The 21,714-nt window shown below is 35.6% G+C and overlaps 2 protein-coding genes across 2 annotated transcripts; both read left to right on the forward strand.

The window, feature by feature from the left end:
• Positions 1-3,150: 3,150 nt before the first annotated feature.
• On the forward strand, positions 3,151-5,753 carry LOC306865467 (cornifelin homolog B-like). The gene is made up of 4 exons (XM_079410072.1): positions 3,151-3,195; positions 4,002-4,115; positions 4,457-4,611; positions 4,989-5,753. The coding sequence occupies exons 2-4, from the start codon at positions 4,010-4,012 to the stop codon at positions 5,109-5,111; spliced, it is 384 nt and encodes a 127-aa protein (XP_079266198.1). The 5' UTR covers positions 3,151-3,195; positions 4,002-4,009; the 3' UTR covers positions 5,112-5,753.
• Positions 5,754-8,637: 2,884 nt separating this feature from the next.
• LOC306865854 (uncharacterized protein) lies at positions 8,638-17,424 on the forward strand (the record flags this gene model as incomplete). The annotated part of the gene is made up of 8 exons (XM_079410680.1): positions 8,638-8,683; positions 9,783-9,891; positions 9,980-10,167; positions 10,303-10,437; positions 11,547-11,649; positions 14,309-14,496; positions 14,582-14,779; positions 17,311-17,424. The coding sequence occupies exons 2-8, from the start codon at positions 9,798-9,800 to the stop codon at positions 17,422-17,424; spliced, it is 1,020 nt and encodes a 339-aa protein (XP_079266806.1). The 5' UTR covers positions 8,638-8,683; positions 9,783-9,797.
• Positions 17,425-21,714: the final 4,290 nt, after the last annotated feature.

Genomic DNA, 21,714 nt, shown 5'->3' on the forward strand with positions numbered 1-21,714 from the left:
GTTTATGTTTAGCAGATACTTGTATTCTGTGTTAATAGACGCTTTGTCAGAAATGCCAGAGCAAAATTAGTCCATTGGGGCCGTTAAATGTTGTCTTGGACACAGCTTAAACAGTTAAAAACGGCGGATATTTCTTCAAACATAAGGGTTTTAAATAAGTTGTTTACCATACAAAATGAGAAAGATATTACTGACCTCTCTTTGACCGTCCAATTTGTCCGAGTTTGGGGGCCCTCTGGCCTAACCTCTTTTGAGGGGATTCGGGGCTCAAGCAGTCTCTGTTGAACTCAACTCTCAAATGCTGCATCTGACACACCGAGTCACGAGGACTCGGTTGAAGTTGCCCCAGGGGCGGCAGGAGCTCGGGCATATCCGTCGTATCAAACATCTCTGCAGCTGGAGTTTCTTCCTGGTTTCCAGCGGTAACGGTGTCCGCTTCCCCGCAGCTCATCGACGCCTCCTCCGCGCCCGTGCGCTCCTGCTCCTGCTCCCCCTTCTCCCTTCCACCGCAGCAGTACAGCATCCAGATGTGTAGCGGACGACGAAACGGACGTAACGAGGATATAACAGTTATTTTCAGTGGATATGTTGGCCGGAGGATCAGTTTACTCAATGTTAGCAGTTTGTCGTTGTCTCTGCAGTGGGCTCGTGTTTCATTCCACTTCGTTTTTCAGGCGGAAAACTGCAGAATTGAACTGCTCTTGACCAGCATCCGTCGGTAATGACCGTCTTCGTGTTCTGTGTCTTCCAGTCAAAGGATGCAGTGGACCGGGTGGCGTAAAGCTCCTCTTGCTGAGTATCACATTAGTCATTCACTCACGCTCCTTAAATGACTTTTTGATGTTTTTGCGACTAAACACGACAACGAGAGAATATTTACTGCCCTTCTAAATCCATGTAATCCCTAAACAAAATTTCAAAAGAAATGTCTGCAGGATTTTTATTGAATTATGCAACTAGTCTGGAATTAATAAGAATCCTTTAAGAATCAAAAGTCAGATTTTAAATTAGAATTAAAATGAAACAGCAAAATAAATGCATGAATAAATGAATACATTTTATAAAGATAATGTTGGGTATCATCAATGTAGCTATATTATCTAAATACTGTATATTCTATAATATTATATATCTATCTATCTGTTTGTCTATCATGTGAATGTAGGAATATAGTATGTATGTTTATGGTTAAATTTGAAGATGTCCTTGTCACAGTGTAATAACACAAATAGCAAACAGTGAGTAATATTAATTGACAAGTATTTACCCAATGGTTAGGGTTTGGTTAGTTACTTGTATTATGCATAATTTTCTGTAATTATGCTAATAAGTACACACACAGTATGTACTGTACAACACACACACACACACACACACACACTATATTTACAATAAAACATGTCCCCAAGTAGGCTACTATGGGGACATTTGATTCTATTTGGAACTATATAGTTTGAAAGACCTACTTGTTGTTTTGTGTTAATTGTATGAGGAAAAACACATTAGGATCCTTCATGACTGGTTGCAAATTTTAATAAGAATTCAAATAGGACTTTCAGACTAAGGATGTTGTCTGTTTCAAACGTCTCAACGGAGACAGGAAGAGGATTTTGTGACTCAGGGATATCCCAAACCTACATGACTCTTGTATACTGCCCAGCTGTACTCCAGCTTACAATTTTCCGACTTTAATCCTGGAACCAAACTAATAAATCCGTAGAGAAAGTTGTAACTCTGCTTATCTTCAAACACAATCTGTCTCTGAGATTACTGAAGGGGACAGAACTCCTGTGCATCTTTAAGTCATGCTTTCAGTGCACAAAGTAAAACAACTAAAGGTGCTGCGTCACATGAATCAGAATGGAACGACAATAGAAAGAGAAGAGGATAGAAACCAAACTGATAAGGAAGAAAGATGCGATGGGAAGATTAGTTGACATACCTTGGCAAATGTCCATGTGAATTTACACAACCTGCAAAATGCTTCAGATATTTCCGTATGACTCTGTGTCAACTGTTAAAACTCTGAAAACAAAAACCTCTGTCAAAGTTGTGCAATTACTCTAATCATCATTTTAATATTTCTGCATGATGTCAAGATATGAGTTTCAGCATCTTACCAGGTCCATTCTTAATATATTGCATTTTTCATGAGTGAGAGGCACTTATGGGAAGTATTTCATGGATGTTACTGCTAACAGGATTTCTTGCTGTTGATCCACTGACAGACGGAGGTGGGGACAGAGAGCTGTGTCAGTTTATTCTGAAGGGTGTCCGTGATGATGGTGTTAAAAGCGGAGCCGAAGTCCACAAACAGGATCCTCACATAAGTCCCTGGTCTGTCCAGATGCTGCAGGGTGAAGTGCAGTCCCATATTGACAGCATCATCCACAGACCTGTTTGCTCTGTAGGCAAACTGCAGGCGGTCAAGGGTCCAGTGATGTCCTTCAGATAAGCCAAAACCAGTATTTCAAATGATTTCATGGCCACAGACGTTAGAGCCACAGGTCATGAAGTCCAGTAATTTTGGGTTTCTGTGGGACGGGGATGATGGTGGAGCATTTGAAGCATGAGGGGACTTCGCACAGCTCCAGTGATCTGTTGAAGATCTGTGTGAAGATGGGGGCCAGCTGCTCAGCACAGGTTTTTAGGCAGGCTGGTGACACACCGTCTGGGCCTGGTGCTTTCCTTCTTTTGTTCTTTCTGAAGATTTCTTGTTCTTTCTGTTAATTAGTAACATGTTTCTTTCTAAGTACTAATATGTACACTTTAGGAACTAATATGTACCTTTAAGGTACTAATAAGGTACTAACAATGAGGTACTAATATGTTTTTGAAAAGGTACCGCCCCAGTGACAGCTTTTGTATCTTTTTTTCTGAGCGTGTAGGCATTCATGTCAACAGTTTCATGAATACCTATATTTTCATACATTAAGCATGTCTGGATTCTTCATATGCATGGGTCAATGCAGTCTTGCTCTCCACCCTGTTTTGTGTGCTTTTTTAAGTGTAATGCTTAAAAGATGCTGCCGTGAACGGGTCTAACAGGTTAAGGAGGTTTCCTTTAGAGCCAATGTGATGATCTTTTTTTTTTTTCATTTGACATAGTCTTGCACTCAGTATAAAGGCAAGATTGTGATCACAGATTTAGAAACAGCTGATACTTTGCATTACATTGGACCGGTCAACACAGAGGTAGGTGAAGATTTCCTATACAGATATGCAGGATCAGAAGATATTTTTATTATTCTTATGTGTATGTTTAAGATTAGGACTGGAATATGTTCTACTTTGACACTTGTGAGTTCTGAATGCCATATAATGCTGTAAACACTTTAAGCTGCATGTAATCTTTTATATGAAGAAAACTTCTTTAAAAAACATCAATAATCAAATATATAAGTATTAAATTAATAATATAATATTTATTATATATCATATTTTTTTATTTAAATTTCTATATGCTGCCAGTCAAAACTTTGGAATAATTCAGATTTTTTAATGTTTTTTGAAAGAAGTCTCTTATGCTCAACAAGGCTGCATTTATTTGATTAAAAACACAGTAAAAACATTAATATTGTGAAATATTATTACAATTTAGAATAACTTCAGAATAATCCATTTTCTATTTTAATATATTTTAAAGCATTTCTTTCCTGTGATGCAAAGCTTAATTTTCAGCAGCCAGAGCTCTACTCCAGCCTTCAGTGTCATGTGATGATGTGACATTTCTTATTATTTTCAATGTTGAAAAAAAAGCTCATTAACATTTTTGTGGAAATTATGTTACACTGCCATTCAAGCATTGGTGTAAGAACTTTTTTTGATAGCAGTTGATAGTAAAGACATTTATAATGTCACAAAATATGTCTAATTCAAACCTTCTGAAAAAAGGAATCACAGTTTCAACAAAAGCATTAAGAAGAAGTATATATGGTAGTGTATAAATATAAGAAACCATTGCAGTGTGATGCTGAAATCATATTCTCTGTTGTACGTAGGTGTAAACATGTCGAAGTCAATGGTAGTCACTCAGCCACAGCCTGTTATGATCTCCAGAGATTCTGATCAGTGGGGGTCAGGTATCTGTGACTGTTGCAATGACGTTCCTGAATGTAAGTAAAGTTTGGATCTACAAGTGAGGTAGAAGAAAAATATCTCATCCTTTACTCACCCTAATGCCATTCTAAACCTGTATGACTTACTTTCTTCTATGGAACATAAAATATATTTTGAGTGGTATTTTCTACTCAGTGCAGTCATTGATCAGAACCAGAGACAGTTGCCCTGAAGCATCCTGCAGATTCACCCGCTGACTGGGTTTGAACTTAGCGGGCTATGCTTTGACTCATCTTTAACATCCAGACTACTGCAGCATCTAACTGTGTATATTGTGTCATAAAGCCCTGTAAAGCACTATAATAAATATTATTATTACGTCCCTCTCTGTGAACAGGCTGCTTTGCTTACTGGTGTTTCTGGTGTTTCTCGTGTATAAAAGCAAAGAAATACGGTGAGTGTTTATGTCTCCCCCTGCTGGATATATGTGGTATCGTCCCACCCATAACCATGTCCATAAGGGTCTCAATGCGCCAGCGTTATGGCATTAAGGTAAGAATCATCAATCAAAAATAGAATTTAGGCTACTTCACTTTTAGGGGCTAGTTTTCACATGTGCTGTATCTCAGTAGCGTAACTAGAAGGTTTAAGCCAAAAGTGAAATCACACAAAAAATGTTTAGGCCTATTCCCTCAAGCATTGATTTTGATAAACATATTCAAACGTGTCTTCATTTAGAATTATACAGCAAATTTCAAACAAAGATATGAGTATCGTCATGTTTTTCCATGGTTTTGGGGTAATGTGGAACAGTTTAAAAAAATCACATTGTTATTTTCATTGTGGCAATATGTCACATGTTTTAAATGTGACTACAAAATGAGTAGGCCGATGTAGAGTAGCCAATATATTTTTGTGTTGATTTGCAGGGCGACATGTGTCATGACTGCTTGGTGGCCACATTCTGCAGAGCTTGTGTTTGGTGTCAGATGTCACGAGAAATGAAAGCACGAGATCTGCAAATCACTCTTGTCGGTGCCAGGAATTTGTAATGTGTTTTGAAGCAGCTATGGTGGTGTGTAAATGATAAGAAGGAAAATCCTGACACGCTGAAAGGCAGATACATATCTATTAATATATCTCATCGAAGTGAATCATTTTTATATTGCATTTATATTGTTAGATGCTTATTATAATAATGATGATTTTATGTAAATCCCTGGTGTCAGTAGTGATGATACGCAAAGACATTTAAGTTTTATTTTTCTATAATGTCTGCATTGTTGTGCATCTTTAATGACAGTTTCTCAGTTTCTAATCAGTATTATCAATATCATGATCAGTGAAATTAGTGTTTGACATATCTATGTTAGTGTATGTGTGTGTGTGTGTGTGGGGGGTTGTGACAGTAGTGAATGTATTCAACATAAATGGTAAAAACATACCACTTTGCATACCACTTTCTGTTTTTGTCGTGTAAAGCTTATTAAAACAACAGAAATGAATACTCACTTACAAAATGGAATAGAAAAAAAAAAAAAATTTTTTTGAGTTTTACTTTAAGCATGAAGCAAGAAATGTGTATTGCTTCCCAGCATGTTTGCTTTTTCACGATTGCCTTTATTTTAAGACGGAAAATCTTTCATATCTTTTACATGTGTTGTTACACAATAAATTATTGATCATTTTCTTTGACACTTTCCTGTTCCTGTCTCTGGAAGGGAATTGCACTTTGCATAGTTGCGTAAACAGGTATAGTAAAATGCCTGTAGTCTATTTATTTTCCTGTTTTCTTGTGACTTTGCTAATGCAGTAAATTGCTTCTTATGACTCTCATTACATTATTATTAGTAGGCCTAGTGGATATAACTTTTATTATAGATGTTTATGACAAATAATGCAGGATATTATTAGCATTTTAGAAGTTATTAGCAGTTTTTTTAGTTTTACACTTCATTATTAATATGATATTTTTAATATCTTTTGAGGTTTATGTGAATGTTGACACTGTCACATTTAGCAACTATAACGCATATATTTTGTGGGGTTTGTGTCCCCCTGCTGGACATTTTCTAAAAATGCAAAAAAAAAAAAACACTGTCAAGCATACTTGCAAAACAACATACTTGCAAAAAATAGCATCAAGGCATGTCACAATCCAGCACAGAAAATTCTTAACCTCTTCTCTATAGCTGTGTGAGTTTGTTTCGCTTAGTACAAAGTAAGAGCATGACAGATACATTTCAAATAAGAAATAAAGTCAGATTGTGAGATAATTCTTAAGCTGTAAAATTGCAACTGCAGGCCCAAAATAAAACGTTACACCTAAAACATATTTTAAAAAGTCGTAATTACGTTCAAATTGTCGCAGTTGTGAGATATAAAGTCGTATTTAACTAAAAGAGTACTGATGAAACGTCTATTATAATGCATTTTTGCTCTTTATATTTTTAATTATTTAATTAAATGCCAAGGCGAACCAATCAAACCTTGATCTCATGACTGTAAAGACTTTCATTGAACGATAGGACTGGGTAGCTCCGCCTCTCTCTGCTTATTAATCTTCATGGAGTAAGGAGTGTTTTCTTAAAAAGAATAGTCAATTTTACTTTGAAATTCACTATGAGAGACAGGTAAACAAATTGGAGAATTTTTGTAATTGCCAAAATTAAAGCAAGATCTTAGTGGTTAGATTTTTATTGTAGTCTTCTGTCCTTCTGCCCCCAGTCTGACAAAGCAATTTGCTTCATACATTTACAGCAAAATAAGAGTGCAGGCAGTTTTAGCTTAAAAATAAAAAAATAATGTAATCAATAATTATGAATTCTAAAATGATAAAAGCCTTGAAAAATATTGTTAGCAGATGCTAACTGGCCAGCTAATTAGCTACCTGAGGCTAACTTGAGGTCATTTTTAATTACAAAGTCCAAATTATTTTATTCAACCAACTGGTTAGAATACACTTGATGGAAAAACAAAGGATTTGATGTTCAGAACAGAGTAACTAATTGCCCATTGCTCTCTGGGGGCATTTTACCCCAAAGGCTAGGTTTGAAAGTCATTCTGAAAATATAATTTGGCTATATTTTGTTTCTTGAATAACATGCACATGATCCATATCTTCAGGCCTTACTGTCCTCATTTCATGTATAACTGTGATGTACTACAAAAGAACAAGCTTTAACAACACTTTTTTTTCTTACTGCTGAAAATTAGTTAACTTACTTTGAAATCAGTTTTCTCTCAGGTACATCACCAGTTTAAGCTTCATGGTGAACAGGCTACCTCTACATTACTCTTGCCAACGTAGTCTGTAGTTACAACAAAAATATATACTGAATTTATCTATTGATTATTTTGGGAAAAAATCACACTCTACCCACATAGAGTGGGCTATTATTGTGTTTATCTCTCATATTTATCAGCTCAACTTATCAGCATCCTCAGCATATCAGCATTAATCTTCATTCACAACATCTATAGCCAAATGGCTAAACTAAACTAGGCGACCTCATCTACTGCTGGCTAAAGTGCAGCTCTAACTTCATGTTTCAATCTGCTGGAAAGCCTACAACTCCTCTGATGTGATGTAGCCTATTCAAATCTTCAAGCAGAAAAAGATTATGCTAAGTATTATTAAATAACATAAATCCACAAATCCTTGTGATGCACACCATGTTTGTTCATTTAGGCCAGAAGAGAACTGGTCCTTTGACTGAGCCTGGTTTCTCCCAAGGATTTATTTCCTCAATTTCTGTCACCTGATGGAGTTTGGATTCCCCGGGTGCCATTGTCTCCTAGACATTTTTAATATTTGTATTATTGATACTAGATGGCAAAACTTCAGCTGAGTTGAGCTGAATAATGAAGAATGAGCTGCTTTAGCTGAATCAAATTTGATCATAATGAACTAATTCTGCAACATCAACAATGTTGTTGGAAGTTAATAGTGGGTGAAAGTCACCTACATGTTGGATGAAGATGAGTAAAATTTTCATTTTTGGATTAATTATTCATTTTGTTGGCATCATTTTATGTATTGATTATTATGCTCTGCAATAGCACTTTTGAACTCTGTTTTCCAGTCTGTGTATATATACACACACACATGTGTATATATATATAAATTAATTTTCTTAGGCCTACCTTTTGTGGTCTTTGTGTTGATATTACAGTAAAAGCCTTTTCATGTTATCTGGTATCTCACAAATCCATATGTCAGCTGACAAACTTAGCTGCCTCCAGTTTACATCCATACATCCAATGTTTTTTAAATAATTTATAGATCTTGCATTGTTTTCGTACTGTTACACATGGGGCTCTATCATGTAATATTATTTGTCATTGAAGTAAATGAAAGTGAATGTTGAACAGTGTCATGAACTGTTGATTTTCTGTCTCTCTTGTAAGAATGCAAAGAGCGAAGGGAGGAGAGATACCATCTCATGTTAAATCAGACAATACAGCCCCTTTCAGGTTTAGCTGCATATTTTCTATGGTTCAGTAAACATTTTTCTTTCTTTTTTTTGGGGGGGGGGGGGGGGGGGGTCAAGAAATCTTGCACACGTAAATACATCTGCTTTTACTTTCTTTTGATAGAAAAAGGAGCAGTTGCACTAGAAGAGTAAGTAAGCCATTGATTATTCCGTCTCCCTTTTTTCAGCAGTTAAACCAAATGTATAAGTTACATTCTGTCTTTTTAAAATTTGACAATGGTTGGAAAAAAAGGTGAGATTTATTTTTTATTTTTTTTATAAATTCACAACTTTTTAGAATTTCCTCTTTTGAAATGTTAGTCTACTGTTCGGATGCTAAGTGCTCTATTTATTCTATTTGTGTACACATTAGTCAATGATCTTTTTGTAAATTACTTTGCAAACTTGAACACAAAATGATGTCACGCTATTGATATGATTGTATGCACTGAACATAATTATGGGTGAAATATGAAAACCACATATTAGTCACATAAGACAGTAAATCATCTGTAAATACAATGAATAGGAAAGTAACTGTTTTATTTTAAGAATGTACACAGAGACACATGTACATAAAATATGGAATAATTATAAATAAATAATTTTCACTTTTTGTTTGTAGGATTGCAACTAAATGTTTTTTGTAATTCTGCAGCATTTTTATTTTTTCTTTGAAATAAAAACTCTTTAAATGATCATTGAATGAATTATTAGTGAGTAAACATTATTCTGATAATTAAAAAAAAAAAATCTGTAAAAGTTATTGATTAATTTGGAAATTTGAGAGTCGATAAACAGATTACAGCATAACCGAATGCAGCGTAACCGGTTTATAGGTGTCAATGCAACTATACATCAGACTAAGGGTATTATTATTATTATGCAAAATTAAAGTATGCATAAAATATTTGGGTTAACTATGGAAACCTTTTTTTTTAACACATTACAAACATTGATAAAGATTTCTGGATCAAAGTTTACTTTAGTTTCCAAAGTCGAATGATTCCAACCTACATAAAACACACTCCATCAGCAGTATTTCCTCAAATGTTGTCCAACACTGAACTTGACAAACAGGGTCGTCAGAACAACAGTTTCGTTCTAAACAATGTTGCAACAGGTGACTGCAATGCATGCATGCTTTTGAATTAGCATGAAACGAATATGCATGAAATTCGAATTTCACATAACATATATCACCAGGATCAGTGAAACCTTAACATTTCTGTCATCTTTCCATATCAGTAAGATCAAATCATTATGGCGACTGTAGTTGTGCAGCAGCCTCTTGGCAAGGCTGGGACAGCATCTTGGAATTCAGGAATATGTGACTGTTGCGAGGACTTGAATTCTTGTAAGTATGCTTGTAAGTTGTAAGGCCTTTCCATTTTTACTGAATTACATGCAAATTATATCACATTCTGTGCATTTTTGGTCCTCAGGCTGCTATGCATACTGGTGCTTTCCTTGCTTTACCTGCACCACCACTGGAGAGTTTGGGGAGAGCACCTGTCTGCCTCTGTTGGACATATTCGGCCCAGCTCTCATGGCTGCGTTTGGAATCGGAGTATGCGTTCCACCTGTCGGTCTGGCAATGAGGGTGGCAGTTCGCTACAAATATCATATTGGGGTGAGTTTTTCCTTTCCCTCTACCAATAAAAGGAAGAGGGCCACAAAACAATTATTTATTTGTATGTTGCAACAGGGCAGTATCTGTGAGGACATCATGACGTCTTGCTGTTGCATCTGGTGTTCTTGGTGTCAGATGAGCAGGGAAATCAAAGCACGCAAAAAAGTCATCAGAATAGTGCAAAGTCAACCCATGATGCAACCAGTTCCAATGAGAGTCAACCCACAAGTTGCCGCTATGCAGCAGCCGACAGTGATCGGTGGCGCACCGGTAGGAGTTGGTCCTGCAGTCCAGATGGCACCAATGAAGACAGTTCCTATGTAGAAGTTCACCTCAGGTCTGCCACATGTATCTTGCTTAAATAATTTTATAAGGGATTCATAGTGCACTAGCTAATCAGTTTAATCAATATCATAATTTTGCATGAATGTCTTGGGTGCTTTTGGAAAATGCGTTTATATTGTATATTGTATATTGTTTATTCTTTGTATTTGTTTTTCTTGTTTGGTTTAGGTAATCAGACTTATTCAAATTATTTTTTTTAAATAAAAGCAGAGTAAATTGTAATATAAGTCTTGTTTTCTTCAACGCTGATGACTCTTGATATAGTATTTTAAAGCGATTTTGTCCGTTAATAACTTTGAGCCTTAAATAGCAGAAGTGAGCACAGCTTTGAAAAAAACTGATGAATTGTTTTCTGGAACAAACAGATAAATAGGGTTTTATGCAGTTTGCACGTTTATAGTGTGCAGCGGGCTTCAAAAATGGAAATAGGATTAGATTTGTCAAACACTAAAGCATGTAATTATAACTTAAGTAGTTGTAAGTGACTTTAAAATGATTTAAAATGTGTTAGTGTTAGCAATTCAACATTTAATAACATCATTTAATTTATTTCATGGTGGAGAGCAAGACTTAAAGAATAAGCATAAGAAATGTTTTATAATAAAAAATATTTTGCCAAATATAGTTATGTTCAGTAGGGAAGCTGATCTCTCGTTCTTCGGATTATACATACAATGCTCATTAAATGTTAATTAAAAATTATTTTTTGTTGTTGGATTATTTGACATTGAAGTATAGTCAAGTCAAGTCACCTTTATTTATATAGCGCTTTTAACAAGACAGATTGTGTCAAAGAACTTAACAGTATCAAATTGAAGGACAGAGTGTAATGTATAATGATAAGATTAAACACTCAATTTTCTGTTAAAAGCATTTCATTTTTGAATTCAGTGATGTCATTGTCTAGCTCAGTTTAGTTTAAATACCTGTAGTATCTGTGCAATCAAATTGACAATAATCGCTAGAAATGAAGTGTCCCCTTTAAATATATAAAGGTAAACATGGAACAGTGTGATTTTCTGTCTCTTTTGTAGAATTCAAAGAGAAAGTGGAGAGATTCCAACACATCCATTCATGTTGAATCAAACATTCTTAGCTTTTTTTCTCTACCCAGCCCTACCCGTGTCATATCTTCAGGTTTAGCTGCTTTTTTTATGTGTGGCCAATTAATCATACCTTAGTTTTCTTTGAAATCACAAACGTATAAATACGCCTGCTTTCACTTTCTTATAACAGAAAAAGGAGCTTTAGAAAGAGTAAGTAAGCCATTTCTTCATCTTATTTTTTTCAGCAATTAAAACAAATGTATAGTTACACTGTCTTTTTAAAATAAGATGATGAGACATTTCAAAATGGGTTGAGAACAATTGTCTTTAAAATGTTTTGTCTTTTGAAATTCTTGGATGCTAAATGCTATATTTATTCCATTTGTACAGTATACATTGGTAATCAGTCACAGCAGAAAGTTAATCATCAGTCTGTAGGATGAACATGAAATAAATGGTTTTGTTTTTAGAATGTACACAGAGCTGTCAGCTGCAAAAAATATACTTATAAATCATTTTTGTTTTGTAAGGTTAAAATACAAGTTTTCTTTATAGTTGTTTCAGTTCCATATTCTTTTGAATGAAAGCAAAATCTTTAATGAAATCATATTTGAATGGAAGGTTTATTGATTAAGCTCCAATCACTACTCAGAATAACTGGGAAGTTACTAATAAGTACATTTAAATGAAACCGTATCCTCGCCGGTTTTTTATAATTGTCAGTTAAGTCAAGTTTATGATCTTTGTTTCATATTCACGCACATTCATTGTCCTCAAAAACTGTAAAGAAAACCCACGCAAAACCCAGAGGAACTAGTTTGGGCATTACTGGCAGCTACATCAGAGTAAAGGTATAACTGGTTTTTAACTGAAAGTAAAATAATTGTTTGCTAATGGAAAAATTATGCTAACAAAGTTTTTTTTGGGGTTGAATTTGACATTTCTTACAGTAGATACTGTGTTTGCTTCAGAAGATGATTACACACACACACACAAAACATTTGATTCCAGTACCAGGGTTTTTGAAACTATCACACAAGTTTGAATTACAAACTTGCCAAACAGAATCATTTGAACAAACTGCTTCATTCTGAAGAATATGGTAAAAGGTGACATGAATGTATACCAACACTCCATCTCTTTCTTACCATTTTATAATCGGAAGAACCTTATTTCGCCACAAAGAACCTTTTGTGAAACAGAAAGGTTCTTCAGATGTGAAAGGTTCTTTATGGAACCATTTAGACAAAAAGGTTATTCCATGGCATCATGAAGCACCTTTATTTTTAAGCGTGAACACATACAAAATAATTTCCAATAGTTCCCAGCATGCATTGCTGTATGAAAAAATATGACGTATCCACCTTATTCTTCACATAAAATGGGAGCGGACATTTGTACATTTTAATTTCATTTGCTTCCAGCTATTTTTATATGTACAAAACCGCTCGTTTTGCTGCTTGATACTGCAAATTGGTGTGTCTTATAATATTATTTTAGTATATTATCTTAATTATGAACACACTTGTAATGCAAAAAGTTTTACTGTTTACTGCACATTGTTATTCTTCTCATTATTTCCCTATAGCGGCTAATGGACTGGAAATCTAGCCCATAGGCTTACTTTGCATTAAGGAATAAGGTGGATAATAAAAGAATAATAATCAATTAAAATTTCTTTCATTACTAAACCTAAATTCAATAGACTGTCTGTAACTCTTTAGATTATAAAAAATATAACAAAACTCTTTACATTCTAAGCCAGGGGTGTCAAACTCGATTCCTGGAAGGCTGCAGCCCTGCAGAGTTTAGCTCCAACCCAGCTCCAACACAGAAACCATGCCCTTTAGGCTTTCAAATAAGCCTAAAGGGCATGATTAGCTGGATCAGGTGTGTTTAATTAAGGCTGTGGCCCTCCTGAGTTTGACACCCCTGTTCTAAGATTTCCTAAGAAAACTCAATTTGAGTTGAGTCTCAAATTGCTTACTTTTAGTAAAATTCAGTTTACAGTGCAGATTTCCAGTAAACGTACTTAAGTTCAAATAAAAAATAAATAAATCACTAGAATGAGTGAAATTTTTTTATTTCTTTGTTATCTTCCCATATTAGTAAAGTCAAAACACAATGACGACTGTAGTTGTGCAGGCACCTCAGAAGAGTGGCTGGAATTCAGGAATATGTGACTGTTGCCAGGACTTGAATTCTTGTAAGTATGCTTAAAGGGGTCACCAGATGCCCGTTTTCCACAAGTTGATATGATTCTGTAGGGTCTTAATGAAAAGTCTATGACATATTTTGGTCAATGGTAGTGTGAACCCTTTACATTATTAAAACACCTCTATCACTTAGGGGACATTCTTGTTTACATCTGCTCCAGTGTCGAAACAATGGCGGACTGTTTACAGCTCACTAAGTCTATGCTAAAACACCAGTGTCTGTCAAAAGATGTGGAAGGGGCCTGCCAAAACTATGTCACTCTGTGAATGGCTTGATCTAAGAAAGTGGTTATGATTTATGTTGATTAAAAAAAAAAAAAAAAAAAAAAAAACACTGGGTGGATTTTTATTATTATAGGGTGGTTGTGTACACACATTGCCAAATTACATTTCAGTTCAAACAACATGTAAAAGTGAATTTAGCATCCGATGACTTTAAAGGCCTTATAATAAATATTACAGGACAATTTTTACAGTTAATTAAAAAATATGCAAATAATATCACATTATGTGCATTTGTTTTTTGGTCCTCAGGCTGCTATGGGTTCTGGTGCTTTCCTTGCTTTACCTGCTCCACCTCTGGGGAGTTTGGGGAGAGCACCTGTCTGCCTCTGCTGGACATATTCGGCCCAGGCATCATGGCAGCTTTCGGGGTTCCAGTATGTGTGCCACCTGTGTCTCTGGGAATGAGGGTGGCAGTTCGCCACAAATACGATATTGGGGTGAGTTTTTCCTTTCCCTCTACCAGTGAGACAGGAAATCAAAAAGGGCTTCAAAACAATCATTTGTTTGTATGTGTTGCAACAGGGCAGTATCTGTGAGGACATCATGGTGACTTGCTGTTGTATCTGGTGTTCTTGGTGTCAGATGAGTCGGGAAATCAAAGCACGCAAACAAACGGTCTCTGTACTGACAACACATCATGTGTTTCAACCCATTCCAATGGCAACCACCACACAATTTATCTCTACACAACAGTCGGTTGGAGTGATCAATGCGGCACCGGTAGCATTTTCTCCTGCAGTCCATATGGCAGCAATTCCATCTGTCACAACAGTTGTTAAATAGAAGGACTGCTACTTGCGTCTCACTTAAATAATAATGAAGGCATACATAAATATATAGACACAATGTATATAGACAATAGTAACTGATACATAGTGTAATATCTAACCTGCTTAAATTATATTTTGTGAATGGCTTGGATGCATTAGGAAAGGGCCTGTGTCTTTATATTGTTTAGTCTCTGATGATTCTTGATTAAAAATTTTAAAGTGACCTTGTCTGTGAATATCTAGTAGCAGAAGTGAGCACAGCTCATTTCTGAAGAAAACTGAGAGACTGTTTACAGGAAAAAATAGATTCAAAAATGGAAATAGAATGAGATTTCTTGAAAACTAGTGAATTGCAAACAAGTTGCAAACAAGAATTGCAAATCTCTCGTCATTCAGAGACCATGTGAAGGCTTTTTCTTTTACGTAGCAACTTTTTTTGTGGGACTGAATCTAGAAGGCTCAATTTAGGTATGTGACCTAACAAACTATTTATACATTGATATTTAACTTGCATAGTTTTAATTTATATACCATATATTTATACATGTAGGCTACTTGCAAGAAAAATGCATAAGAGAACTCAGTCTTTATATTTTAGTCCATTTTAAATGCTGTGTATTGTATTGGAAAGGCATTTAAAGTGATTTTCATGCTGATTATTTTTGTTATTTTGAGAGAGTAAAAAAGAGAGAAATGTGTGGATACATTTCCCTCATTTTCCTGTGGACATCCCTCCTTCTGTCCTTACCCTGTGGTTATAATGGCGATAAGATCCTGGTTTTCCCCGTTGATGGGAGTCACTGGGTTCCTGTGTATTCAACTGATTTGAATACACAGGAACAGTAATTAAAAAAAAATATTGCACTATTTCAGCAAAGTTCACTATTGCTGGTGTGGAAGCCTGTTTTTACCTCAAAGTAAAAACAAAAAGATAATTTAAAGGAGTAGTTCACCCAAAAAATGGAAGTATGTTGAAACATTATTCACACTCAGGCCATCCAAGATAGATTCATTTTCAATTTTGAACTATTCCTTTAAGATAAATAAAGTTGCATTTGTGAGATATAAAGTTGCAATACTAAGAAATAAAGTCACAATCAACTGCAAAATTTGTCACAACTGTGAGATGTAAAGTTCAAATTGAAAAATGTGAGGTGAAAACTGGCTTCCATGTACCGGAGCTTATATGGAGATACAAATACAAAAAAAGCAATCCAAAACACAGAAATATATATTAAATATATATAAAAATATATATATATTTCAATTTGTCTTTCATTGTTTCTCTTTAATATCCTTCCCCCAGTGTTATTGTTAACTAAAGCTAAAAGTATTAAAATAGCTTTTTTTGTAATTGAAATAAAGCTGAAATAAAATATAAATATTAGTCTTAGATATGTTGCCTTAGCAACTAACTGAAATAAAGTACTAAAATTCCTAAAACTAAAAATTTATTAAAGCTATATAGAAATATGAAAAAAGATAAAAGTAACAAAATCACTGAAGTTTAAATACCCCCCCCCCCCCCCCTCCTGAAAATATAAAATAAAAGCCAATTCACAATATGAATAAATACTATGGTATATAAATAATACGAACACAACACAGACATGCATGACACGGGTTAGACTCGAACCCAGGTCCTCATGAGCACAATGGCTCTTAATTTATGTCACAGCTCTGACATGGTAATATTTAATCTTTCTTTCTTTCTTTTTCTTTGCCTTTAATTCTCTTCCCCCATTTCTTGCGCTCTTGCATTTCCCTGCCAACTAAACTTTATGTTGGTGATTAGGTGCTGATCCCTTCCTGGAATCCTTGAAGTATTCCCCCTTCTAGCATACAATGCATTTAAGGGCATTTGCAAAAAGAAAGAAAGAAAGAAAGAAAGAAAGAAAGAAAGAAAGAAAGAAAGAAAGAAAGAAAGAAAGAAAGAAAGAAAGAAAGAAAGAAAAAGTGTCACCGGTGACATACAGCTGCTTGACAATATTCTGGCATGATGTAACTCTTTGCAAGATGTGAATGATTTAAACCAGGTTGTATAATCTATTGTCAGCCTGTTCAGGATGTGACATGCAGTTCCAAAGTGTTGTGTTGAAAGCTCATCATTTGTAGCTCAAGCAATGAAACAATCTGTAACCATCGTTGTTTAAAACATGGTTAATTAACAACGTAATGCATAACAAATGCTCAAAATAAAGCTCTTATCGGAGTCCAAAACAGCAGGTTTCATTTTATCACGCATTTATATTTTTGCGCAGATCACCAGCAGATGGCGTAATGGATATATTCAAAGTATTGCTTGGAATCGTTCTGCAATCCAAAATCAGATTATAGCCTATATTATTTTACATCAGTCTGATGCTTTTTATAAACCATACATCAAAATGCCATGGTTTCATTAAAGCAAAATGATCTAAAAGTTAGATGATCACAAACCTGACCAAAATGCTGCGTGGCACAGCACTTTCTCTTTACCAGCCAGAGGAGGACATCCTTTTCTCCAGATATGAGACAGGAGATGGCTGGAAGCACATGCAGGGACAGAATGATAAAAAGAAGACAGGCAAGGATGAGAGAGCTCTAACTGATTGAGGGGACATTAGCCAGGGCTGTATTCGCTAATGTATGCTTCTAATGACTCGTTATCTCATTATCAATCTTATTCTCGCTCATCTTTTCTTTTCCTCACTCTCTCCCCTTCCTCTATCTCCTCCCAATCGACCAGCAATGATGGGAATAGCAATTAGGACGCTAGGCTGCCAAATGGCTATTTTAATTAGCCTTTCTTAGCAAAAGAGAGAGAGAGGTGGGACGAGAGAGCGAGTGAAAGAGAGGGAGAAAGAGACTAATGTTCTTCATAAATGCTACAGATTAGAAGGTCATTAGGCTTTTGCTTGAATTAATGATTAGGAATTCCTGCAGGTCATAGAAACTTATTACACAAGCCTACTTAACATTAATAGAACCATCCTATTTGTGTTAAACACAAAGAAATTAAAACTAAAAACCAATTACAAAGAGATGACATCGTCTTTTGCCCTCCCCCTGGTTACCCAACGGAGAAGCGGCCAGAGACTTCAGTCTCACGAGGACAAAATTATCGCGTTCGTCGCTCATATAGTTTCAGTTTTTCCCGGTTTTACTCCATGGCCATGGTCCCCCCCCCCCCCCCCCCCCTTTCAGCTTTCGATATCTCCTGCTTTTCTACTATTATCCCGTCATCCTCAGTAAAGCGAGGTGTTACTCCGCCGCTCCCCGCTCATTGTGGTACGTATTTTTCTTCAAACGCACAATGTAACATGCTTGTGTGTTATTTGTTCATTTGTGGCTTGTTTGGGACACGGGCTGGTCTGGCGAAAATCTCTTCAGAGGCACTTTCCATCCCAAAAGAGATAGACTACTCATTTCAACCCTCTCTTAGACTTATCCCCCTGACGCATAAAACGGCAAAAACAGGCACACACAAGGCCTACTTTTATGTGCACAGATTCAGAACAAAAACATGTAGGCTACATCACATAGCAAAAATAATACATGTACAGTATACAACATGAAATCATAATTAAAAATATGTCTTCTGAAACCATACACGAGATTTGTGCAGGGAACAAACTGAAATTTAAGTCACTGATAATTTTCCCCTCCAGCGAGCCGTTAACGATGCAAAGAATCAATGATTCAGTGAGTTGAACTTGAACCGAATGAATTCGATTCATTAACAGATCATTCAGTCTGTGTGAAAGGGATCTGAAATGACTCAATGAAAAGACCAGACTCAAAAGAACACTTTTTAGAAAAATGGTTCTAAACACTACCAGTACAAAGTCATGGGATTGCACAATGGGATTGTTTTTCTTGTTTATACTCAAGAACTAAAAACTGTAACAAGATATGGATCATAAATTCAGTCACTAGCCTGCTTAGTGGAGAAGAAGTGTGAAGTATCCTCAACTGAACAGAGCTGACCACACTTACCCTCTTAAAAATAAAGGTTATTTAATGGGAACTTTGGTTTCATGAAGAAACTTTCACATCTATGGAAACTTTGCACTGCACAAACATTTCTTTGTTGTAATCCTAGTCTGAGTGTTCGCTTACGATTTGTAAGTTAACATTTATAAACATTTTAAGAAGAATATCAAGTGTCTGTTGAGAGTATGTTGACAATCTGAGTAGTTGGATGTTGATATATGAGCTGCAAAAAATCAATAAAGTGGCACTGAATACATTTTTTGACAATTACAGATAAAAAAAAGACAAAAGGGTGGGAATAAAAATCCCTACACCATTTCATCATGCAAGGGTTCGTCAAGATAATATGGTTATAAATAGAACTACTAAACAACCTCTAAAAATCATATTTTTCGAATAATTGATTCATTCATTTATGAATTAAAAAAATACCTAATGAACTCGTAAGGTGGATGGAAAGATTTTTAGTAAATAATAACCTAAATTGTGGTTTGTTTTTCACACAAAGGTATTGTTTGATTTCAAAAGACTTACATATAGCATGTGGGATATGGGCTACTTTTATGATATTTTTATGGTATTTTGCACCCTTCTTGAATGCTCCAGTCCTGCATGAAAAAAAAAGATTTCCTTCCATCCACACATTTAGGCCTTCACAATTCATATATGTACTGTATACAACCTTAACAATAATCATAATGTACAAACCCTCATATTTGAATAAATAAGCATCACATCAGTGATGTAACAACTGTGGTTGTATTTGTATAGTGTCCCTCACTTTTCTTTCTTTCGCTCTGTCTCTTTCCTTCTCTTCTTTATAATGATGTGCCCTGGGGTTATGATTGTTATGATTTATATCGGACTGTTTTGAGATCTCTCTCTTTCTCTGCCCTCTGTCTTCATCTCTCTTTAGCTTTCTCATTCCTCCTCTCTCCTTTCTAATCAGTTCTCCTTGCATCCCCCCAGGTCGATTTGGGGAGTAATAATGAAAGAGATTTAACCCTTTAATGTTCAACCGCTTTGACCCCCGAACACCTTCCCTCCATCGTGTTTCACACATACACACCCACCCACACACATAAATAAATACACACACACACACATATTTGACTGTTACAGCACTGATTGCAATGGAAAACATTAGATTCAATGTAAAACTGATATTGTTTTCCATCTGAATGGGTAACGGAAAAATGTGAAAATTGTTGACTTCACGAATCCACATGTTTGTGTATTCCTCTGCCACACATGTCCCTTGGATACAGTCTCATTTTCACCTGTTTTTTCCTTGCTGTCTGTTTTTTTTTTTTTTACATCAGTCTACGATTCCGTCTACCTGCCCATCTGTCTGTCAGACTCTCGTTCTGTGCATTTAAACCCCCGATGACGTCACGCATAAACAGGATATCTTCCCACCTAATTATGCGCTGTTAATTACAAATTTGGCCTAATGTGCTTAATTAGACAAACATCATTTGCTCTCAGATACAGGACATCTTTTTTTTATTTAGAAAATTATCTCTTTAACAAACAATATGACTTAATTGCAGACATTTGCATAAACAAATGAGCTAATTAATTACAACCAAGCAATTCCTGATGAGTCGAAGGACAATGAGACTCCAAATGTTTTCCTCAGGGATACGGAAGGAGGGAGGGAGCGAGAGAGAGAGTTTAAATGAAAGTTTATGAGCTTGTGAGCATGCTAATATGACTCTCTGAGCATGAGGAATTATGTATGTGTGAGAATTTGCTATAAATGTCCAGATAAATAAGTTTAAGTAGCTTACTTATCGGCTGTGGTGGTTCGGCTCTGGCAATATATCTCCGGATGATATCGGTGTAACACTTAAAATCCCTTATTCCCTCTCTACATTCATCTCTCTCGTTTTCCCCTCTATCTCTTTTTCTGGAGGGTTTGTAGATAGAAGGGCCTCTCCCCTCCTTTTCTGTGTTGGAATTTAATATGCAACTTTTTATTGGAAAACAATCGTGCGTGCCTGCGTGAATCCTGACCGCAATATATCTGTTAGTGCAACTAATCCGATCAGGCCAGAGAGGGCTATTTATCACTGCAAATCCAGGGCATTTCAGCCCACATTTTATTATTTTAATATATTTCTCAGCTATTAAATCACCAAAATGATGAATTAGAACTGTCTGCCACGCTTTCAGCTGCATGACAGAAAATGATGCACTACCCAATTTGAGTGGTCATTTGGACTTTTTAAAGACAAAAAATGATACAGGAAAAAGTCCAATATTTTTGTGTTGTTACGTCTCTGCCGCCCCATCCCTCCGTCTCCCCCCTCTCGCTAGCTGTTTTTAATAAAACACTCTAAGTGAGCTTTATTGCTGTGTTAGAGAGGGCAGGATCACAACTATCTTTAATATACAGCCAATTACCAAACACACACAAACATACGCGCTCACACACACATACTTATGCGCACACAAAGACAGGTACACCGACACACAACTTTGTCTCTTAATCATAGCGGGCAAACATTAACAAATATTCAATCTGTATACACCCACACTTCAAACGGTTGAAGATGAAAATGTATGGCAGGTTGCCAGTTACCTGGGAGAGGTGAAAATATGAATGGAAACACACATTTTAACTTTCTTTAGATCTCATGCAACAACATTTACACTTATTCAGCTCTTCATTTACAATTTATCTTCCTTTCTTTTTTTAGTTGTTTTTCTCTCAAATAATGGGTTTATGCAAAATCTGCCAGCATCCACCTCATATGTCTGGACAAAAAAAGTAATCTTAAAATATTAGTGTGTATATTTAAGTCATCTTAAAATGTTAAAGTGTATCTTTATTGATATTGCTTTATCATAGAAATAGTTTTTTAAAGAATACTCTTCTGCTCACCAAGCCTGTATTTATTTGAT

The sequence above is a fragment of the Barbus barbus genome (genome assembly GCF_936440315.1).
Source record: "Barbus barbus genome assembly, chromosome: 47".
In the NCBI taxonomy this organism is placed as follows: domain Eukaryota; kingdom Metazoa; phylum Chordata; class Actinopteri; order Cypriniformes; family Cyprinidae; genus Barbus; species Barbus barbus.